Source organism: Nicotiana tabacum, chromosome 5, assembly GCF_000715075.1.
Source record: "Nicotiana tabacum cultivar K326 chromosome 5, ASM71507v2, whole genome shotgun sequence".
In the NCBI taxonomy this organism is placed as follows: domain Eukaryota; kingdom Viridiplantae; phylum Streptophyta; class Magnoliopsida; order Solanales; family Solanaceae; genus Nicotiana; species Nicotiana tabacum.
This window is the reverse complement of record NC_134084.1, coordinates 11588546-11613263: the sequence shown is the minus strand read 5'-3', so window position 1 is coordinate 11613263 and position 24718 is coordinate 11588546. Positions and strand designations below refer to the sequence as shown.

General features: G+C 37.6%; 1 protein-coding gene across 2 annotated transcripts; it reads left to right on the top strand.

Moving 5' to 3' along the window:
* The first annotated feature begins 1762 nt into the window (after positions 1-1762).
* LOC107830092 (putative late blight resistance protein homolog R1A-10) lies at positions 1763-7318 on the top strand. 2 transcript variants are annotated; one of them, XM_075253344.1, is made up of 3 exons: positions 1763-4791; positions 5244-5330; positions 7082-7318. In XM_075253344.1, the coding sequence occupies exons 1-2, from the start codon at positions 2274-2276 to the stop codon at positions 5312-5314; spliced, it is 2589 nt and encodes an 862-aa protein (XP_075109445.1). In that variant the 5' UTR covers positions 1763-2273; the 3' UTR covers positions 5315-5330; positions 7082-7318. The 2 variants fall into 2 exon arrangements, with proteins under 2 accessions (XP_075109445.1, XP_016513063.1); XM_016657577.2 differs by lacking the exon at positions 5244-5330 and having other exon boundaries at positions 1764-4791.
* The last annotated feature ends 17400 nt before the right edge of the window (positions 7319-24718 follow it).

Below are 24718 nucleotides of genomic sequence, written 5' to 3'. Positions count from 1 at the left end.
TTGAGAAAAATTCCCAACACTTCATCTTTGCTCTTCATTGTATACACCCATACTCTTCGGGAAAAATCATCAACAAAGGTTACAAAATAGTGCTTCCCACCCAATGAAGGTGTTTTGGAAGGACCCCAAACATCAGAGTGTACATAATCCAAAATGCCTTTAGTATTATGGATCGCTGTACCAAATTTAACCCTTGTCTGTTTCCCTTTGACACAATGCTCACAAAACTCCAAGTTGCAAGCCATTACTCCTTTTAACAATCCTTGATCTGATAGAGTTTTCAAGGATTTTCCTCCAGCATGTCCCAAGCGCATGTGCCATAGCTTGGTTGCTTCTGCCTCTTTGTCGTCACTGGATGTTACTGTCGCTGTCCCAATAACTGTACTACCACGATAGCGGTACATATTATTATTCTTCCGATTAGCCTTCATTACCACTAGTGCACCGGAGCATACTCTCATCACTCCATTTTCTGCAATGATTTTGAACCCTTTTGATTCTAGGGCTCCCACAGAGATGAGATTCTTCTTCAAATCCGGTACATATCGAACATATATCAATGTTCTGATCATTCCATCATGGTTCCTTAATCGTATTGAACCAATGCCATATGAGGTAAGAGGGCTGTTATCCGCTGTGTGGATGACTCCATATTCTCCTTCTTGAAATTCCACGAACCAGTCCCTGTTGGGACACATATGATAGCTACAAGCCGAGTCCATCAACCATATGTCTGATGATGTTGATGACTCTGTTGTAACTAATGAGAAGTCTGAATCATCACAATCAGCTACATTTGAATCCATAATAGCCTTTCCATTGTTATGTTTGGCCTTATTCTTCAACTTCGGACAGTCTTTCTTCCAGTGCCCTTTTTCTCGACAAAAGGCACATTCATCTTTGCTGGGTCTGGATCTTGACTTGGATCTTCCCTTCTTTGTCCTCGTTTGATTTTGAGGACGACCCCTCACAAACAGTGCTTCTCCTTCTCCGCCCTTCTGTTTTTCTCGCTTTCTTTGTTCATAGCTGTACAAAGCTGAACAAACTTCTCTGAGAGAAATTTCGTCATTTTCATGGAGTAGAGTAGTTTCAAGGTGCTCGTACTCATCAGGAAGTGACGCCAACAACATTAAGGCCAAGTCACCATCATCATAAGTTGTATCCATATTTTTCAAATCTGTGACCAACTTATTGAAACTGGTGATATGTTCATTCATCGTGGTACCAGGAACATAGGTGAAGTGAAACAGTCTCTTCTTCATGTACAATTTATTTTGACTGTTTTTCTTCAAAAATTTATCCTCCAGTGCTTTCCATAATTTACTTGCAGAAGTTTCCTTTGTGTATGGATATTTCTGCTCTCTAGCAAGGTAGGATCGAATGGTACCGCAAGCAACACGGTTGATAATTCTCCAATCTTCTTCTCCAATAACATCTGGTTTCTTTTCTTCAATGGCCAGATCTATCCCTTGTTGAAAAAGGACATCTAGAACCTCGCCTTGCCACATCCCAAAATGTCCGGACCCGTCAAATATTTCGACCGCAAATTTCGCATTTGACACAATTCTTGTCATAAGCGAAGATGCCAATGATGACGTATTGTTGACACTTGATGTAGATTCTTCTTGTTTATTGTCTCCCATCTTTGACACAAATATTATTTAATAGCTGACGACACAAATCAAGATTATTTCCTTTCTGGTGTGGAAGATCAGACTAAGCTGCAACCACAGAGCATACTCAGACAGAACCTTGACTTAGTTACCAAGATAAATCTTTTCTGATGTGGAAGATCAGACTATGCTGCAACCACAGAGCATACTTAGACAGTACCTTGGCTCTGATACCAATTGTTGCGGAAGCCAAATGTATAGAGTGTGAATAAGTCACAACTACTATACCAAAAATTATGACAACCACCAAATAATAAATAAGACAATAAAGCAATAATAAAGGGAACACCAGAATTTACGAGGTTCGGCTAATTCTGCCTACTCCTCGGACACAACCAAATATTTTATTCCACTCCAAAATACAAGTGAAATAATACTAAAGAGAGAAGATACAAATGCCTTAAACAGATGAGAAGGCAAATGAGAGATGTGTTTCAATCCTAAACATTAGGCCTTCTTTTATAGGGGAAAAATCCCCCCCAAACTTAACTCCCAACCAATGTGGGACTTTGGCATTTTGCCAAACATCAACAGAAATTACTCTACGACAAGGTTGGCTCTATACTAGAGTTTCTTGACACTAATTCTGATGATGAACCAATGAAGGATTTGCTAAAAAAGGTCAAAGATGTAGCACATAAAGTAGAAGATGAAGTTGAATCACACATTCAAAGAGAGGCTCAGAAGAAGCTTCTTAAGATGTTGCAACGAGTCTTCCACCTTCCAACAAAGGCACATGAGAGGCTTCTTAAGATCTTGCAGCGAGCTATAAAAGACATTGACTCTGTGAACAAAGAGCTAATGAAGCTGAGGGAGAATAATATGCGACCTGGAAATTGTTCACTTGGCGCTTCTACTTCATCACAATCACATGCTTCAACCCTCGAGAACGAAATGGTGGGGTACAACATTGAACAAGAGCTCATACTGGGTCAACTTAGGGGACACTCATCTCAACTGGAAGTCATCTCTATTTTTGGTATGGGCGGCATTGGTAAGTCAACTTTTGCCAAAAGAATATTTTCTGATCCCTCAATTGTGAGCTTCTTTGATGTTCGTGGATGGATTGTTGTGTCCAAGGACTACAATATAAGAAAGATGCTTCTATCCCTCCTTAAAGATGTTGGGATGAATGAAGAGGCTGATTCGAAAAGCGATGGAGAACTATCAAATTGCTTGCAGAAGAGCGATGGAGAATTAGAAGATGGCTTGCAGAAAATTGATGATGCACTTGCAGATCGCTTGCAAAAGAGTTTGAAGGGTAGGAGGTATTTGATTGTTGTGGATGATATATGGAGCACGGAAGCCTGGGATGAGATTAAACTATGGTTTCCAGATAATAGTAACAGAAGTCGTATACTGTTGACTACTAGAGACATGAATGTTGCTCAATATGCTAGCTTTCCTAACGATCCTTTTCCAATGCGTCTCCTGAAGCCAAAGGAAAGTTGGCATTTGTTTTGCCAAAAGGCATTTGGCAAAAAAGGTTGTCCAACTGAAGTTGAGAATGTTGCAAGGGTAATCGTAGAAAATTGCCAAGGATTACCACTAATAATTTCTGTGGTTGCAGGGACTCTCTCTAGCAAGAAGACACTGGACACGTGGAGGGAAGTAGCTCAAAATGTTAGCTCTTTAGTAAACCTTGATGATTATGAGCGTTGCTCAGGAGTGCTCGCTTCGAGCTACAGTTATCTTCCTTCACATTTGAAAGCTTGCTTTCTATATTTCGGAGCTTTCCCAAAAGCAAATGAAATTTCTGTGAAAAAGTTGATTAGATTATGGGTTGCTGAAGGGCTCTTAGAGCTAAAGGGGCTCAAGGAGCTGGAGAAATTGGGTTCTAGTCTTTTACATGATCTTATCGATAAGAGTCTAGTTGTTGTTAGCAAGCGAAGTTTGGATGGCAAAACCAAGACATGCAGGATTCATGATCTTCTCCATGATTTATGCTTGAGAGAAGCTGAAAAGGAGAATCTCTTATATGTTGTTAATCCCCCAATTTCAAAAGGACACCGAACAGTTTTCCCTAAAGGTCGTCGGTGGCTGTCACTTCATTCAATGCGAGGTTTTTCTTCTTCCTTTCGTTTTGATAATCTTACTCATAGCAAAACGCGTTCTCTTCATATTTCTATCACCATAAGCATAGATTATCTTGCATTAAGACTAAACCATTTCAAACTTCTTAGAGTATTGGACTTGGAAAAAGTGGGCTTCGACCATTTACCTAGAGAAATAGTACACCTAGTTTCTTTAAGGTATTTGGCTATGATAATTCGTACGATTCCTAAAGATCTACCAATTTCTAAACTTTGGAATTTACAGACCTTTGTTTTCCCTCAGTATTTTCCAAATACTATATATTTATCAAATGAAATTTGGGAAATGTCTCAATTGAGGCATCTCCACTCCTCGAAGATATATTTGAGTTCTCCTCCAAAGGTATCAGCTAATGAAGTTAAGTATCGTGTTTTGGAAAACTTGCAAAGTGTTTATGGGTTGAGTTCTTCTTGTTGCACAAAAGAAATATTTGAAGGGATTAAGAAAGTGAAAAAATTGGGGATTTTTGACAAAAACGATGAATATGATGGTAAGTCCAGATGCCTAGATAATCTAATATATTTACATGAGCTCGAGGAGCTAAGTATTAAATCTTACATGTCTAGTTTCGTAAGGCTTCCACGTCTGGATTCTTTCCCGCCAAATCTCAAAAAGCTGACACTTAACGGCACTGGATTGATGTGGAAGGACATGACAACCATTAGCATGTTGCCCAAACTCAACGTGCTCCAATTGAAGAACGGAGCCTTTCGTTTAACAACAGCATGGGAAGTAACAGAGATGGGATTTCCTGAACTAAAATTCTTGCTCCTTGAGGAGTTGAATCTTGTTTACTGGATAGCCGCTGAAGATTATTTCCCATGCCTTGAGCGCGTAATTATCAGAAATTGCAGGTACTTAAGAGAGATTCCTCGAGGATTCACAGATAGTGTGACACTGCAGCAAATTGAGTTGCATGGATGTATTCCTTCCCTTGTGACTTTTGCTGAGCAGATCCAGAAAGAGCAATTAGAGAGTTCGGGAAGCGACATGCTTAAAGTTTATGCCTTTGACAGAATTAGAGGTAAGTCGTTTGAATGAATCTTCAACATCCATTGTATGGTTGACTTCTGAAAAACTGTGTTAAGTTATATGATTCTTATATGCATAACTACTATATCGTTGAATTCAACAAGAGGAAATTGAATAGTTCGTGAAGTCTGGTACATGTGATTATCATGTTAGGGCCTTTTGTTATGATATATAGGTTCAGTAAAAGGGTATATAAGAACCATTGCACATATTATTAAGTATTTCTACTGAACTTGTTTAATTTATTTACGTATTATTTATTTATTCATGCCAAAAATGAAATTCATTAGATAATCTACATCTATGATAACCAGGGAAACGTTTTGAATAATTGTCGTCTGGTTGAAGTATGTGAATATCGTGAGTTTCTTACTCTGATAATCTCTCCCCCTTTTCACTTTACACTTATGGAAGATTCACCTGTAATGGCCATTGTACGGACAGATACATTAATACGGAGAAGCAGAGTAGAGGAAGTTATGGAAAAGGTTGAAGAAGATTCAGAGGAAAATTGAGCAAACCGTTTGTTAGGTAAACTTGTGAGGAAATGTGTTTTGGTTTAATTTAAAAGAGATGGCTAAGTTCTCTATTAAACAGCTTGTACACTAAACTGAGGGGTGTATTTCCAGGGGTGGATTTAGGCTCTTTTTGCGGTACACGTGAACCCATGATCTTTTCGCCAAACTAAGTATTTATGTATATATTTGTAAAATTAATTTAATATTATCGGTTGACCCCATATTCCAAAAAAATTGAATGGTACACCTACTTGAATCCTTTATCCAAAGGAACATCAATTGATTCCCACTTAGTGCTTCTTTTTTCTTACTTTTTTGGTGGTGCAACCATGTTCCGATTACTCCCTCCATGGGCCTAATGCCAAAAGTTACCTATTACTCCCTCCGTTTCGATTTATGTGAACTTATTTCTTTTTTTGGTCCGTTCAAAAAAAAATGACTCATTTCTAAATTAAACAATTTAGCGTAAACTTACAATTCTACCCTTAATGAGAAGGTTTTATAACCACACAAATACTGTAGGCCCCTTTTTGACTTGTTTAGGACCACAAATTCTAAAAGTCTTCACTTTTTCTTAAACTCCGCGCCCAGTCAAACAGGTTCACATAAATTGGAATTGAGGGAGTAGTAGTTAAAATAGCACGGGCTAGCCAATTTTCAGACTGGTTATTCAAAAATAGCTAGCGTTTGCAAAGTCATTAAAAAAATAGCCACTATTTTGCTGTAATACGGAAAGTTCCAGCATAATATACTGGAGATTGGTGCATCTGTGTATGAACTTCCAGCATATTATGCTGGAACTCCAACACGCGGAAAGTTCCAGTCAGGGGCGGCTCTAAAGGGTACGCAAGTGAGGCCATTGCCTTAGGCCCCAAAATTCAAAGGCCACAAAACTCTTATTATTATTATTATTATTGTTGTTGTTGTTGTATAAGTAATTATTATATAAAAAAGATTTACATTGGATTTGATGTGAAAGCTAAAAGTTTCGGAACTATTACATTGTGGGGAGCTTTACATCAAAACAAACCTTACTATAACCTAATAGAACTGAAAGGAAAACTAGCAGTCCTTGAAAATACGATGATTAATGGAGAGATTAATTTGTGGATTTTAGGAAAAGGTCAACATGAAGTATGGCAGAGGAATATCATTATTGGGTTTCCCATTGTTTTTAAGGGAAGCCTTGACGTAACTGTAACGGGTAAAGTTGTTCGAGACGTGAAAACAGTATTTTGTAGAAATACACAGTAAAGTCGTGTACAATAGATCCTTGTGGTCCAACCCTTTATCGGTCCTCACGTATAGCGAAAGTTTAGTGCACCGAACTGTCTTTCCCATTGTTTCTGAGAAAATGGAGTGCCCTAGAATGCACTTTTGTTCCCTGACGTACGATGAAGAGATTATATTCATTCCTAAAGAGATTATATTACTCACCAAAGTGAAGAACGATATTTTCTCTTATTTTTGTTATAATGTCACAAGAAAAAGTTGGAGAAAATGTGAAATCCACGGATCTTATAGAAAATTTATATATGGAGGAATTTATAGTTGGGTAGAAAGCCTCTCCCCATTGAAAAAAAAAATTAAAATTGCAATGCTCATCAACAAGTTTAAACTGATGAAAGGTATCTGGTCTGGTTTTCTTTTTATTTTTCTTTTCTTGCTTACTTGTTGTTTTTTTTCTCTTTTCTTGCTTGCTTGTGTTTGTTTTTCTTTTTAATGTTATATATAATTCAATATTTTTTTTCGTGTGATCTATAGGTCACGGGTTCAAACCGTAGAAGCAGGGCAGATTCACCCTTATGGGTGGGGGTGGTATGGCACGCGCTCGGTTGGTAAAATTATCTTATATTTATGTAAAAAAAAAAAAATTAAACTAGGTTAAATATATGATTCTGCCACCCCCATTCACAAACTAGACAAAGGTTTCATGACTAATAGACCTTTTTGAAAGTTTTTCTCGTGTGTAAACTTCAAGTTCAAATTTATCTTGAACCATGTCTGACTTTCCTTTTCGTTGTGCTTTTTTTTTTGTCCGAGTCATTTTCCTTTTTGGCTACCTTCCAATTTCCTATTTGTTGTTTATTATTTTTATATTTTTTCCTCTATTCTATTACTTTATCTGTGATATTTAGCAAAACACTCAAAAAAAAAGCCTCCAAAATTTAAAAATGTCATAATATAAGCATTTATCATAATCTCAAATCCTTTAGTTTTCTTCTTTCAAAATCAAAAAACTTGGATCTTGATATTTAGATTAAGATCAAAATTAATTTATAATTTCTTTTTTTTATTATAACATAAAAATTTGTGTTATTCTATGATAAATACAATTTAAATCTCTTTAGTAATAAATTATGATGAATATTTCGCAAGCATTAGATTTATGATTTTAAGTTTTGAGATCTTGTAGTTTATCTAATTCTGCATTTACTTATGGGATATAATTTTATTGAAGATGTTTTTTTTTATTTTTCTTATTCTGATTGGTGGAGTTCCCTTATTAAAGATTTTATTTTACTTGTGCAAATTATATTTGCTTCTTAATGTCTGAGATGTAATTTTTATACGACAATAATAATATATATACCCAATGAAATTCCATAAGTAGGGTCTGGAAAATTGATGTAATTTTTATATTTGCAAATAAAGTGCTTATTAAATTGCCCGAATAAACTAAAAAATAAACTGGACAAACGTCCCGAACAAACTATATATTAGTAGTTATTATAAGGTATACATTAGAAGAAATTTTGACACCTGCCACCTTTAAATCTAGATCTGTCTCTCTGCTTAGAAGCAACCACTAATGCTTGCATTCAGATAAGTTATCTACATCACACCCTCTTGCGATGCGATCCTCCCCCGAATCTTGCGTAAATGCGAGATACTTTGTGTACCAAACTGTTTTTTTTTTTAAATCAGATTATGGAAACAAAAGAAGCATTTTTAATCTTGTGCCCGTTCCACTAAGAGTATTATCGGATAACAAAATGATGCATCTTGCAAGTACAATAAGATTTATATTTATTAAGCTAATGTGAATCTATGGTGATGTAAAGAATCCTTAAATTTTGTCTTTTCATGTCCAAAGGGGCGAGTAGAGTAGCATAAAAAAATTATTTTCCTAAAAATTATTTTTTACTATCTAACCAAACACTAGAAAATATTTTTTGGAAAATTTTTTTCACTTACCAACCAAACAAGGTAAAATAAGTGATAAAACCACTCATTTTCCATGAAAATATTTTCTATGGAAAACATTTTGCTTCATACCCAAACACACCCAAAGAGATAAATCATTTTCCCACACTGTCGTCGATCTACTAGCACAGCATACCATTCTCGTTTGTGTGTGTAACGAATTAAAATTAATTTTCTAAAAAAGTCGTGAAATATAATTTTATGATGTTTGATTAAATCGCATTTTCATTAAAAGAGAGAAAATGACTTCTCGCTTATAGGTGAGAAGTCATTTTACTTGCAATTTTCTTAACTTTTAACTGGCTTCAACTAAACCTTGGGCAATCTCTGTCTTTAGTACTTAAAAATTTAATCCAAATATTTTTCATTTCAAAACATAGTAAGAACATTTTTAATGCTACGACACATACTAAAATCAAAGAGATACAGTACTTCAGAGATCAGTTTCCCGTTCTCTTCATCAAAATTCTCCTCCATTTTCTCGCTAAATTCCTTGAAATTTTTTCCGGCAAAATGTCGTCGATTTCCTTACCCGCCGGCACGATTAAGATGCTCTCAAACAATGAATCACAGATCTCTGACGTAACGCCGGTGATAGAAGTTACCCATATAAGGTTGGTTAATAAGAAGGACAACGAGCACTATCGGATTATTGTATTGGGAAAAAACTGAGTTTATATTAAAGATGATGTGGCATGACACGTGGTTTAGTTAAATGGTCAAAGCGCAACAATTGACTAAGAGGCACGGATGGAGACAGCCACGGGAAGAAGAATTTAAATAGGCACGAGACGACGTATAGATACGAGTCTCGTACCAATTTAAATTATTTACAACCAACGGATTAGAAGGCATTAAAGACAAAGATCTGATGACAGAAAGGAGTCCAAATTCATTATTAAATACTTGATACGTTAAAGAAATTGGTATTTAATAGGAATGATTGTATAACGGCTTATTTAATGTCATTTATTACTCATAATTATATCATTAAAGCTGAGGCTTCATTCTTTTACCTAGAATTATCTATAAAAGGAAGAAGTATCATCATTTGTAAACACACGGAATACTATTGGGAATTCATTGAAATACACAACTATTTGCTGTTTTATCATCATTCTCAAAAGTATTTTATTTCGTCTCTTGATTATCAGTAACCCGAATTTCTTTTTAACTTTGACCAAAGAACTCAGATTTTTGGTTAAACAAATTGGTTCCGTTACCGGAAATCTGATAATCTTTCCTTTTAAGCTATATCTTATCTATTGTCGTCACCATGTCAAACAACAACGCCGACAACAATAGTAATAACACATTGGGAAACCATGAGAATCAAATACATCAAAATCAAGATGACGTGGTTCCCTCTCCTCTAAATTCACCACGTCAATCTCGTGAAGGCACTCCTGTTACTGAATCCCGTGCTGATCAACAAGAGCAATCTGAACATTTTGAAGGAGTTACAACTGAAGCTTTACAAAAGCTAATTGATGCACAGGTCGGCAAAGCTCTTCAGGCACTTGTTAGTCGATTGCCTGCTGCACCACCCACACCAACTCCTAATAATAATACATTGGAGAATCCCCGTTCTGGTCTTGATAATTCTGGAAACGGAGCAACCCCCAGTGAACCACAGGAAGGGGGACCAGGTAATTCAAATAATTCATATTTGCAAAATTTAGTACTAACCTTGCAGAAATAGCTTAAGGAACAAAATGAGCGTATTGAACAAATCCCTGGAGTTCCGCCTGTAATAAAAGGAGTAGACATGGACAAATACTCACAACAACCATGGAAGCCTAGTGTTGCTCCCCTTCCAATTCCGAAAAAGTTCAAAATGCCTGACATCCCGAAATATGATGGTACTACAGACCCACGTGACCACGTGACTGCATTTACAACCGGCGTAAAAGGCAATGACTTGACCAAACAAGAAATTGAATCAGTATTGGTCAAGAAATTTGGAGAAACACTCACCAAGGGTGCATTAACCTGGTATTCTCTTTTATCTGAAAATTCTATTAATTCTTTTACTGAGCTTGCAGATTCTTTTATTAAAGCACATTCGGGAGCACAAAAGGTTGAGAAAATAATGGAAGATATTTTCAAAATCAAACAAGGGGATTCAGAGCTGCTTAGAAACTTTGTTGATAGATTCCAGCGTGAAAGAATGACTCTACCTCGTGTGCCTGACAATTGGGCTGCAATAGCCTTTGCAAGTAATTTAAATGACAAAAGTTCTGAAGCCACAAGACGACTCAAAGAAAGCCTTCGAGAATTTTCTGCAACCACATGGAATGATGTTTACAACAGGTATAGCACGAAGCTGCGAATTGAAGAAGATACCGTACCTAAGTTTCATCATGAAGAAAGGGGAGATACCCGAAGGTCAGAAACCGAAAAAAGATCAGGTAAAAACAGATACGATCCATATATGGGACCTGCAGGAAAAGACCCACGGTCAAAACAAGATAGCCAGCAATATGATCAAAAAGCGAGGAACCGGGATTCTGGCTCGTCTTCAAAGTTCAGGAATGATCGGAACAGACAAGAATCGCGAGATGATGACAGAAGTTTAAAGGCATGATTCGGCGGATATAATTTTAATGTCACTACCTCCGAACTCGTAGCTGTTTTAAGAAGCATGTGAGATAAGGTACGGTGGCCAAAAGAGATGCGGTCAAATCCAAATAGACGCAATCCAGATCATTGGTGCGAATTCCACAACGATCACTGTCACGACCCATTTTCTAAACAAGCCGAGACCGGCACTCGATCACTGAACCTGATCGAGCGAACCATCTCTGCTTATTCAATCTATTATAGCTCCATACTTTATATGCAACAAAGCAATACTCTAACCAAATACTCTTGATTAATTGAAATATTTAAATAAATCAACTCCAAAACTTTATTCATTGTAACTACTGAATTATTGCTAAGTTATTATAAAATAACATATGAATCTCAACCCAATTACTATGTCTATGAAGCCTCTACTGATAAACTGACGCAACTGCTCAGGACATGAGATTTCCTGGTCAGTTCTCTAGATAAACAAAGAAATAGCTAAATGAAAATGACTCTAAGAATACTCCACGAACAAAAGCGGAGCTCACCAATATCACTGGAAGGGAAGGAAGTCCTAACTCGTAACCTGTTCGCCTGCAAATTCGGTTCATACGTTGTACCGAAGACCAACGTAGGTTCCCAAAAGAGAACGTCAGTACCATCCATTGTACTCAGTGAGTCTCAACAACAGGAGGAGAAACTTTAATAACATATACATTACGAGCAAATATTCTAAATGCATGTAAAACATAAAGCTTATAAGAATAATTCTAAAATAATTGCATAATAGCAATTTACGAATATTCTAAAAGAAATTCTTTTCTTTTTCTTTCTTTACAAAAAAATTACTTCACTTTATACTTTGGGAGTTCCAACTATCCTGACTTAATTCTGTCTCAGTCACCGTGTGATCGGCACGGGTTCGATCCCAACCTGATCGAATAGGTCCAATCCACGAGGTGCCACTCGCTTCATGGTTCTCAGCGCTCATGTATCATACCTTAGCATGACTAAGTAAATTCTCAGCAACGAGACCCTCGGCTCATGTGCTCCCTACTTTGGCACAAGTAGTTTCAGGAAGTCAACGCCTTGGTCAGGACCCTCGGCCTGGACGATGACCCCTTCTCAGAATAACGGATACTCCCCAAAAATCTTTTCTTTCTAAAACTTCTTCCTTGTGACTTTTTCAAGTCTAAATCTTTTCTTTATAGAACATTATGTACATGCTCATATTGGTGCCCTTAAATGTAAAGCATGGCATAAGAATGAAATAAACATATAAAAATATTTCTAAAGACTCTTTCTTCTTCATAATCTTCAACATGAAAATAGCATATAAGAATTACACAAAAATCTAAAAATTTAAGCACATATAGCATAATAGATCATCTAAACTTTTGCTAGAACAATTCTAAATTAATGGGTACTCACTCGCTCTAATTAAATAAAGATAAACTCTTTTAAGCAATTCATCAAACACCTTGTATGCGTGCTTTTGTGAGTTAAACCACTTTAGTAAAGGGTTATATCAACTCACCTCAATACTCCTTGGGCCAATACGTAGACTCCAGTCAAATTTATACCCGTCAAACAATTGTTTCTACAACAATCAGTGTATTTTAATCAATTTTAAAGTACTACACCTAAATATGAAATCTATTATTGATATAGAGGGAGAAGGGAATTAACTATTATATTCTTACCTATTACTACTGTAGAGTAATTGACAATAGGGGATTTTACAAACATGAGTTCAAGAATAAGTGAGTTATGAAGAACCCTAGAATTGTTTTTGCTGCAATATCTGTCCGCCTCTGTTCCTACCCCCGCGTATGTGTTTTTTTTTTTTGTGTTCTGCGCCTCTTTATTTCCTTGTTTGTTAGAAATAGGCTTCTTGCCTTTCTGAATGAGAATTATGCTCATTCTTATTCCAAGGCTTTAATCCTTTTGTATTTTTTTTTTATTATTTTATTTGCTTTCAACCTACTTTTTTTTTTCTTTTGTGACTTAACTACTAATTAATGATACCCACCTTTAATACTTAACAATATTAAAATTATTAATATTTTCATAATTGTATATCCAATTATTTAAGTGTGTGTGTGTAAGTGTGTGTATATATATATATCACTATAAACAAGATAAAAATAATAGTAATAATAATAATTTAGTTCTATAATTAGCGTATCTTGAAACTTTTATAAATTTAAGGAGTGTTAAAATCTTCCTCTCTTAAAAACATTCGTCCTCGAATGTTGCTAGGACCTTATTCGTGCGCTAACAATCATTCCTTAAGTTCTTGAACCTCTTAAATTTTCTTAGCACTACTCACTCTTGCAAGGGATTCAAAATTTTGGCTGACTCCCTAAAATTTTAAAAATTTCGGCAGAGTTTCCCTTGTAAATTGGACTATCCAAAAACATATCCCTGTCACAAATACCACAACTACACCAACAACAACCAAATATACCATAACAGGCCATTCATATGCACCATACGCAGCTCATAAATTAATTACTCACACTCCGACAAGGAGGTACCACGATAACTAACAAGAATCTAAAGCACAACAACTCTAGCACAAGTAAATCACTTTAATAAATTAAATATACTATGGCATAAACTAAATTACTACAACAACTAAGTATAATCTAAGAAGGACATAAACACTTGCTAACTTGTATTAATAAATGAAATATAAATGTCAAGTCAAACCTAGGTTCACATACCTTGTTACTCAAATAAATAAGGATACTTCTTCCTCATATCTTCCTCGACCTCCCACGTAGCTTCTTTTGAATCATGATTACTCCACAAAACTTTTACCGATGCTAATTCTTTTGTTCTTAACTTTCTTACTTGCCTATCGAGAATTTCTATAGGTACCTCTTCATAAGTCAGGCCTTCCTTAATTTCTATGGTATCGACAGGTATTATATGCAACTCATCATGGATGTACTTTCTAAGCATAGACACATGAAAGACAGGATGAACAGAGGACAACTCAACGGGTAGTGCTAGCTTATAAGCCACGTTTCCTTTCTTTTCTAGAATTTCATAAGGTCCGATAAATCTAGGGCTAAGTTTCCCTTTCTTACCAAACCTCATAACTCCTTTCATTGGTGAAACTTTCAGAAACACCTTATCACCAACCATGAACTCTAACTCACGATGCCTCTTGTCAGAATAAGACTTTTGACGACTCTGTGCCGCTTTAAGTCTTTCTCTAATTAGCTGAACTTTCTCCAAGGCCTCACAAACAAACTCTGGACCAATCAACGGCACCTCTGCTGGTTTAAACCAACCCACCAGAGACCTACATCTCCGCCCATACAATGCTTCATAAGGAGCCATACCAATGCTGGCCTGGTAGCTGTTATTGTAAGCAAATTCTATAAGTGGCAAGTGATCATCCCAATTACCTCTAAAATCTATAACACACACACGCATCATATCTTCAAGAGTATGAATGGTCCTTTCTGCCTGGCCATCGGTCTGTGGATGAAAAGCGGTGCTTAAATTGACCTTGGTATCTAATCTTTTCTGAAATGCCTGCCAAAAATTTGTCGTGAACTGAGGGCCTTTGTCAGATATGAATGAAATTGGAGTACCATGCAATCGGACTATTTCTTTTATGTACAACCGTGCATACTGCTCTGGGGAGTCTGTCGTCTTTACTGATAGGAAATGCATGGACTTTGTCAGTCGGTCTACAATAACCGAAATTGAATCATGTTTACGGTATGTGCGAGGTAGACCTACTACGAAATCCATATTAATCATCTCCTACTTCCACTGTGGTATCTCTATATCTTGAGCTAGGCCACCAGGCCTCTGATGCTCGGCTTTGACTTGCTGACAATTTAAACATTTAGCCACATGATTTGCTACTTGTTTCTTCATGCCTTTCCACCAATACAACTCTTTCAAATCTAGATACATTTTGGTAGCACCTGGGTGGATAGAGTATCTCGAACTGTGAGCCTCCTCCATTATTGCCTTCCTAAGACCATCTACATCAGGCACACATAACCGATCATTCAACTTCAAAACTCCGTCACTTCCTAGAGTGAAAGCAGTGATTTCTTTGCTTCTGACTCCTTCTTTTAATTTCACTAAGTACGGATCTTCGTCTTGCTTAGCCTTAACATGCGCAACAAGGGAGGATTGTGCTAAGGCATAAGCAGTTATGTGTCCTTCTTCGGTCTCATCCAATCTAATTCCATCATTTGCTAGTTTTTGAATTTCTCGACCCAAAGATCGCCTTTGTACTGCAAGATGGGCCAAGACACCCATTGACTTCCTACTATGTGCATCTGCTACCACATTAGCTTTGCCCGGGTGATAAAGGATATTGATGTCATAATCCTTCAATAGCTCGAGCCACCTTCTCTGTCTCAAATTTAGTTCTTTTTGCTTGAAAATGTACTTGAGGCTTTTGTGATCTGTAAACACTTCAGAATGCTCGCCATAAAGGTAGTGTCGCCATATTTTTAATGCAAACACCACTGCTGCAAGCTCCAAGTCGTGTGTGGGGTAGTTCTTTTCATGATTCTTTAACTGCCTGGAAGCATAAGCAATAACTTTTCCATTTTGCATAAGAACACAACCAAGGCCCACTCTGGAGGCATCACAATACACTGTGAACCCACCCAAACCTGTTGGCAAGGTTAGCACAGGTGCAGTGGTCAACCTCTTCTTTAACTCTTGAAAACTCTGCTCACAAGCGTCTGACCATTGGAACTTAACTGCTTTATGAGTCAACTTAGTTAATGGAGCTGCAAGTGAGGAAAACCCCTCTACAAACCTTCTATAGTAGCCAGCTAACCCCAAGAAACTCCTGATTTCAGTTGGCGTTGACGGCCTGGGCCAGTTCTTGACTGCTTCTGTCTTCTGAGGGTCTACTTTTATTCCTTCACTAGATACCACGTGGCCTAAGAATGCTACTGACTGCAACCAGAACTCACATTTTGAAAACTTGGCATAAAGCTCATTCTCCTTCAAGGTCTGCAAGGCTATTCTAAGGTGTTCTGCATGTTATTTTTTACTCTTAGAGTATACCAAAATATCGTCTATAAACACGATAATAAAGGTATCCAGGAATGGCTTGAAAACTCTGTTCATGAGGTCCATGAATGCAGCTGGAGCATTTGTCAACCCGAAGGACATTACTAGAAATTCATAGTGCCCATAGCGAGTTCTAAAGGCTGTTTTACATATATCCTCCTTTCTGATTCTCAACTGATGGTATCCCGACCTCAAGTCTATTTTTGAAAAGTACTTTTCACCCTGAAGTTGATCAAATAAATCATCAATTCTTAGCAGTGGGTACTTGTTCTTAATGGTAACTTTATTCAACTGCCGATAGTCGACACACATTCTGAGAGACCCATCTTTCTTTTTGACAAACAGGACCGGGGCACCCCACGGTGAAACACTCGGCCTGATGAAGCCCTTGTCAAGAAGGTCTTTCAACTGTTCTCTCAACTCATTAAGTTCTGCTGGAGCCATCCTATAGGGAGGTATAGATATGGGCTGAGTGCCTGGCATGAGATCAATGCCTAAGTCTATGATTCTTTCGGGAGGAAGTCCGGGAAGGTCATCTGGGAAAACTTCTGGAAATTCTCTAACAATTGGCACTGACTGAAGAGTTGGTGGTTCTGATTCTGGATTAATAATGTGAGCCAAATAGGCGAGACATCCCTTACCGATCATTCGTTGTGCCTTAAGATAAGAAATAAACTTACCTACAAGCGATGTTGAACTACCCTTCCACTCTAAGACTTCTTCATTTGGAAATTGGAACCTGACTATCTTGGCATGACAATCTAACATGGCATAGCAGGAAGACAACCAATCCATACCCATGATCACATCAAAATCCACCATTTCTAACTCTATGAGATCAGCTTTGGTGTTGCGACCTTGGACTGAAACTGTACAGCCTCTATAGACTCTGGTGACTTTCACTGACTCGCCAACTGGAGTAGATACTATGAATGACTCACTAAATTGTTCAGGTCTAGTCCGAGGTTAATTGCAAAGTATGGAGTCACATATGAAAATGTTGAAACTGGATCCATTATGGCATAAACATTATGTGAGCAGACTAAAAGTATACCTGTAATAACTTCTGCAGATGCCTCTGCACTCTGACGATCAAGTGTAGCAAATAAACGGGGTTGTCCCCCTCCCTGAGTAACTCGGTCTGCACCTCTGCCTGCTCCATGCCCGGACTGATTATGAGAACCACGAGCCTGAGGTGGTGCAACTGCAGTAGCTGAGGAACTAGAAGGACGAGTTGATCCACCACTGAAATTACGTTGCAACTTTGGGCAGTTGGCCTTTATATGACCAATGTCTCCACAATGGTAGCAACCATGAAACCCGAGCTTGCACTGACCTGAATGCTGCCGCTTATATGTTCCACAAAGACTTTGCTAGTGTGAATGTTGCTCAGCATGACTCTGGCTATGTGAGGATGATGTCCTAAAATTCTGATTCTGGCGAGACTGATTTCCATTACTCTGAGTACGTCTGAAGGAAGACCCACCACCTGACTGATGACTGAACTGAGCTGGTGCTAATGACTCCTTATTAGAGGAATCCCTTCCGCCTCTGCTGGATGTACCATTAAACCTGCCCATTGTCCGGGATTTCTTGTTATGCTCTTTCTCTTCTCTCCTTTGTTGTCTGTCTTTTTCTAAGTGCTTGGCGAACCCCACAACAGATGAGAAAGTTGTCATTCCTACCGCTACAGCTGATGTCGTATCCTTAATGTGGTAAGCCAAACCGCCAACAAACCTGCGAATCTTTGCTTTTTCTGTCTTAACCATGTGAGGAGCATGCTTAGCTAACCTTATGAATTCCATGTAGTACTCTTGCACACTTTTATTCCCTTGCTTGATCTGTTCGAACTCTGTAGCCTTAGCTGCCATATCCTCTTCTGGGATAAAGTTAGCCATGAAGGCCTCTTCAAATTCTTCCCAAGTAGGTGGACCATCATCTTCATCTCTCTCTTTTCCCACATCTCAAACCAAGCGCCAGCCACATCTCTAAGCTAGTAAGCAGCCAGCTCCACAACTTTGTCATCAAATACTTTCATCACTCGGAGGGCTTTCTTAACACCCTCCATCCATAACATTGGATCTTCATCAACTATAGAACCATGGAACACTTGAGGACTCAACTTCAGAAATTCATTCACTCTTGAGGACTCAGAATTTTCTGCCTATTTGTTTGAGGTGGAATCTTATCTCTTTTCTCGTTCTGGTTGGCCATAAAGTCCTTAAACATCTCCATAGCACTGTTGACTGCATTGAACATCTGACCCACCTCTGGGGATATAGTTGTTTGAGTCGGAGCTGCTGTTGGGGTTGGCGTTGGATCCTGAGGTACTTGCTCATCATGCTCCACCCCTTCTTCATGTTCAACCTGGGGTACTTGAACCCCCCTTGTGCATTTACCCTTCCTTTTCTGAGTTCGAGCCTTTTTAGTTATGCCTCGAGCCACAATAGTAGCAATAGTTTCTTGAGCAGCATCCTAAGTGTCGGTGTCAGAGTTGCAAGTACGAGCCATTTCTGCGAGTTTTGGAGAAAAGAATACATTAGATAATTTCTTAGAGGTAGGCTCTACTGCACGATCTAAAGTATGAAAAAAAAAGATTTTTCCTAAATGCTTGTAGCCTCCTGTTTATAAGTATGGCGCGCTTCATACACATAAACAAGACTCTACAAACACGACTTTATAGACCCCTAGGACTCCATAAACCTGAGGCTCTGATACCAAGTTTGTCACGACCCATTTTCTAAACAAGCCGAGACCGGCACTCGATCACTGAACCTGATCGAGCGAACCATCTCTGCTTATTCAATCTATTATAGCTCCACACTTTATATGCAACAAAGCAATACTCTAACCAAATACTCTTGATTAATTGAAATATTTAAATAAATCAACTCCAAAACTTTATTCATTGTAACTACTGAATTATTGCTAAGTTATTATAAAATAACATATGAATCTCAACCCAATTACTATGTCTATGAAGCCTCTACTGATAAACTGACGCACTGCTCAGGACATGAGATTTCCTGGTCAGTTCTCTAGATAAACAAAGAAATAGCTAAATGAAAATGACTCTAAGAATACTCCACGAACAAAAGCGGAGCTCATCAATATCACTGGAAGGGAAGGAAGTCCTAACTCGTAACCTGTTCGCCTGCAAATCCGGTTCCTATGTTGTACCGCAGACCAACGTAGGTTCCCAAAAGAGAACGTCAGTACCATCCATTGTACTCAGTGAGTCTCAACAACAGGAGGAGAAACTTTAATAACATATACATTACGAGCAAATATTCTAAATGCATGTAAAACATAAAGCTTATAAGAATAATTCTAAAATAATTGCATAATAGCAATTTACGAATATTCTAAAAGAAATTCTTTTCTTTTTCTTTCTTTACAAAAAAATTACTTCACTTTATACTTTGGGAGTTCCAACTATCCTGACTTAATTCTGTCTCAGTCACCGTGTGATCGGCACGGGTTCGATCCCAACCTGATCGAATAGGTCCAATCCACGAGGTGCCACTCGCTTCATGGTTCTCAGCGCTCATGTATCATACCTTAGCATGGCTAAGTAAATTCTCAGCAACGAGACCCTCGGCTCATGTGCTCCCTACTTTGGCACAAGTAGTTTCAGGAAGTCAACGCCTTGGTCAGGACCCTCGGCCTGGACGATGACCCCTTCTCAGAATAACGGATACTCCCCAAAAATCTTTTCTTTCTAAAACTTCTTCCTTGTGACTTTTTCAAGTCTAAATCTTTTCTTTATAGAACATTATGTACATGCTCATATTGGTGCCCTTAAATGTAAAGCATGGCATAAGAATGAAATAAACATATAAAAATATTTCTAAAGACTCTTTCTTCTTCATAATCTTCAACATGAAAATAGCATATAAGAATTACACAAAAATATAAAAATTTAAGCACATATAGCATAATAGATCATCTAAACTTTTGCTAGAACAATTCTAAATTAATGGGTACTCACTCGCTCTAATTAAATAAAGATAAACTCTTTTAAGCAATTCATCAAACACCTTGTATGCGTGCTTTTGTGAGTTAAACCACTTTAGTAAAGGGTTATATCAACTCACCTCAATACTCCTTGGGCCAATACGTAGACTCCAGTCAAATTTATACCCGTCAAACAATTGTTTCTACAACAATCAGTGTATTTTAATCAATTTTAAAGTACTACACCTAAATATGAAATCTATTATTGATATAGAGGGAGAAGGGAATTAACTATTCTATTCTTACCTATTACTATTGTAGGGTAATTGATAATAGGGGATTTTACAAACATGAGTTCAAGAATAAGTGAGTTATGAAGAACCCTAGAATTGTTTTCGCTGCAATATCTGTCCGCCTCTGTTCCTACCCCCGCGTATGTGTTTTTTTTGTGTGTTCTGCGCCTCTTTATTTCCTTGTTTGTTAGAAATAGGCTTCTTGCCTTTCTGAATGAGAATTACGCTCATTCTTATTCCAAGGCTTTAAGCCTTTTGTATTTTTTTTATTATTTTATTTGCTTTCAACCTACTTTTTTTTTTCTTTTGTGACTTAACTACTAATTAATGATACCCACCTTTAATACTTAACAATATTAAAATTATTAACATTTTCATAATTGTATATCCAATTATTTAAGTGTGTGTGTGTGTGTGTGTGTGTGTGTGTGTGTATATATATATATATATATATATCACTATAAACAAGATAAAAATAATAGTAATAATAATAATAATTTAGTTCTATAATTAGCGTATCTTGAAACTTTTATAAATTTAAGGAGTGTTAAAATCACGGGCACAAAACTTCAGAATGTAGATTCTTGCAGAGTGAAGTGGATCTTCTATTGAAGCAAGGGTACCTCACTGAGTTATTTAGTGAGAAAGGAAAACAAGCTTATATGAAAAACAGGCAAGAGCCACCACAACCTCCTTCACCCAAGAGGACAGTAAATGTCATAAGCGGGGGAGAAGATATTCACGGCATAACCTACACAGCCTCCAACAAGGTTTCTAAGGTAACAATTACACACGGGAAACGGGTGCGGCAAGTCCTTGAAAATGAAAGTATTTCATTCGATGACGCAGATACCGAAGGAGTGACAACTCCACATGATGACGCACTGGTAATATCTTTACTTGTACATGATACTAATGTAAAATGAGTTTTGATTGATCCAGGGAGTTCTGTAAATATTATATTACTAAGGGTACTACGGGAAATGCAAGCTGAAGACAAAATGATACCCAAGGCGCACACCTTGTCAGGCTTCGACAATTCAAGTGTAGTAACAAAAGGTGAGGTAATTCTAACAACTTTTGCTATGGGTGTTGTGAAGGAAACTAAATTTCAGGTAGTTGATATGGAAATGGCCTACAATATGATCATGGGGAGACCATGGATACACGATATGGATGTTGTCCCATCAACTCTACATCAGGTTATTAAATTCCCATCACCATGGGGAATTTGCCAAATTCGTGGGGATCAGCAGATGGCTAGAAGTGTCAACGCTGTAACAAGTACGAGCGCCGTAAATAAAGAAAAATAGCAATTACAGGAAACAGTTGAATGTAAAAAAGATCAAACTTCAACTGAACAAGAAAAGACAGATTTGTACTCAAGGCTTGACACAATTCAGGAACCTGAAGAAAATGAAAGCATCAAAACGACAATTGAAGAGCTTGAGGCAGTGATGTTATTTGATCAATGGCATGAACGGAAGGTTTATATCGTGGCCAATTTAAGCATGAACATGCGAGGTATGATAATCGAATTTTTAAAAGCTAACTTAGACTACTTTGCTTGGTCCCACGCTGATATGACAGGGATACCACCGAATGTGATGACTCACAAACTCAATGAGGATCCTTCTTTCACACCAATAAAGCAAAAGAAACGAAAGCAAGGTGCTTTTAAGAACCAGGTGATTCAGGATGAAGTCCAAAAATTATTAAAAATCGGATCAATCCGTGAGGTAAAGTATCCTACTTGGTTAGCTAACACGGTGGTCGTACCCAAGAAAAATGGTAAGTGGCGTGTTTGTGTGGATTATACCGATTTAAATAAAGCTTGTCCAAAAGATTCCTTTCCCTTACCGCATATAGACCAACTAATTGATGCAACCGCAGGTCATGAACTTTTAAGTTTTTAGATGCATACTCGGGGTATAATCAAATTAAAATGGATCCTGGTGATGAAGAAAAAACTTCTTTCATCACAGACAGGGGGACTTACTGTTATAAAGTAATGCCCTTTGGTCTCAAAAATGCTGGGGCAACCTATCAAAGGTTGGTCACCAAAATGTTCCAAGAACATTTAGGGAAAACAATGGAGGTATATATAGATGATATGCTCGTCAAAACCCAGCAATCTCATGATCATATTTCTCATCTATCTGTTACTTTTAAAATTTTGCGAAAATTTAATATGAAACTCAACCCAGAAAAATATGCATTTGGAGTTGCATCAGGTAAGTTTTTGGGTTTTCTTGTTTCTAATCGTGGTATTGAAGTAAATCCTTCTCAGATCAAAGCAATAAAAGAAATCCCTGATATCCTTACTAACAAAAAGGAAGTACAAAGATTAACGGGAAGAATCGCAGCTTTGGGGAGATTTATTTCCAAATCCTCAGAAAGGTGTTTTAAGTTTTTCTCTGCACTTAAAAAGCAAGATCATTTTGAATGGAATGAATATTGTCAACAAGCCCTTAGAAATTTGAAAGTTTATTTGTCAAAATCACCGTTGTTGGCAAAACCAAAGGTAGGGGGAAAACTTCTCATTTATCTGGCCGTATCTGAAGTCGCAGTGAGTGCTGTTTTAGTCTGCGAGGACCAAGGTAAACAATCTACTATTTATTATGTAAGTAAGTCCTTATTGGAAGCTGAGACACGATACCCACAGCTAGAAAAATTAGCATTAGCTTTGATCATGGCATCTAGAAAATTAAGACCTTATTTTCAATATCATCCCATTAATGTAGTTACTGCTTTTCCGCTTCGAAATATTTTGCATAAACATGAACTTTCAGGAAGATTAGCAAAATGGGCTATAGAATTAAGTGAATATGAAGTTGTTTATCAACCCAGAACCGCTATAAAGTCTCAAGTACTAGCTGATTTCGTGGCTGATTTTAGCCAGGGGATGCATTTAGAAGCAGAAAAAGAATTACTAGTTTTTAATGGTGCGAACCCGGGGACTTGGGTTTTATTCACTGACGGTTCATCTAATGTAAAAGGGGCAGGCCTAGGAATAGTCCTCGTACCACCTGCGGGTGAGACCATTAGACAGGCTATAAAATGTCATTCTATAACTAACAATGAAGCAGAGTATGAGGCTGTAATTGCAGGTTTAGAATTGGCACGAGAACTCGGCATAACACAGATTATAATCAAGAGTGATTCTCAACTCGTGGTTAATCAAATCCTTGGGGACTTATACAGCCAGAGAGTCACGAATACAAGAATACCTCGAAAAGGTACGGGAGTTAATAAAGCAATTCCAAACTTGGAAAGTAGTGCAGATCCCAAGAGATGAGAATGTAGAAGCAGATGCTTTAGCAAATCTCGCATCCGCAGCAAACGTAGCAAACAATACGAATGCTTCAGTCATACATCTATTTCATTTCGTTCTCGAATCTAATACAAACGAGGTAAATTTTAATCATTTAATATGGGATTGGAGAAACGAAATTGTTGCCTTTTTACAGCACGGTACCGTGCCTAATGACAAAGGAAAGGCTCACGCGCTTCACAAAAAAGCTGCACGATACTGTTTATATCAAGGAAATCTTTATCGAAAGATGTTCGGTGGACCACTAGCAAGGTGTCTCGGACCCTCTCAAACAGAATATGTGATGAGAGAAGTACACGAAGGACATTGTGGGAATCACGCAGGAGGACGGTCACTGGTAAGAACATTAATTCGCACAGGATATTATTGGCCTAAGATGGAAGAAGAGGCAACCAGTTTCGTGTCCAAATGTGATAAATGTCAAAGGTACGGCAATAATATGCACAGACCAGCTGAGTTACTACATCCTGTTATAGCCCCATGGCCCTTTATGAAATGGGGAATGGATATCGTAGGTCCACTTCCACAAGCAAAAGGTCAGGTAAAATTTCTACTTGTACTTACAGATTATTTCACTAAATGGGTAGAAGCAGGGGTATTTAAACAGGTACGAGAGAAAGAAGTTAAAGACTTTATATGGCAAAATATAATATGCCGCTTTGGAGCACCAAAGGAGATCGTGTGTGACAATGGACCACAATTCATTGGAGCTCAAATCACAGAATTTCTTCAAAGTTGGCAGATCAAAAGAATAACGTCTACGCCATATCATCAAGTAGGGAATGGACAAGCAGAATCTACTAACAAAGTCATTATCAACAACTTGAAGAAGAGGTTACAGGATTCAAAAGGTAATTGGCCTGAGGTGTTACCTGGAGTGTTATGGGCTTATCGTACAACGACCAAAACAGGCACTGGAGAAACACCATTTTCAATGGTTTATGGTGAGGAAGCCTTAATTCCAGTTGAAAT

Coding starts and splice junctions, on each gene's coding strand:
- LOC107830092 (XM_075253344.1), top strand. CDS start 2,274: ATGAAGGATTTGCTAAAAAAGGTCAAAGATGTAGCACATAAAGTAGAA. Junction 4,792..5,243: donor TGCCTTTGACAGAATTAGAG/GTAAGTCGTTTG, acceptor TTGTACGGACAG/ATACATTAATACGGAGAAGC.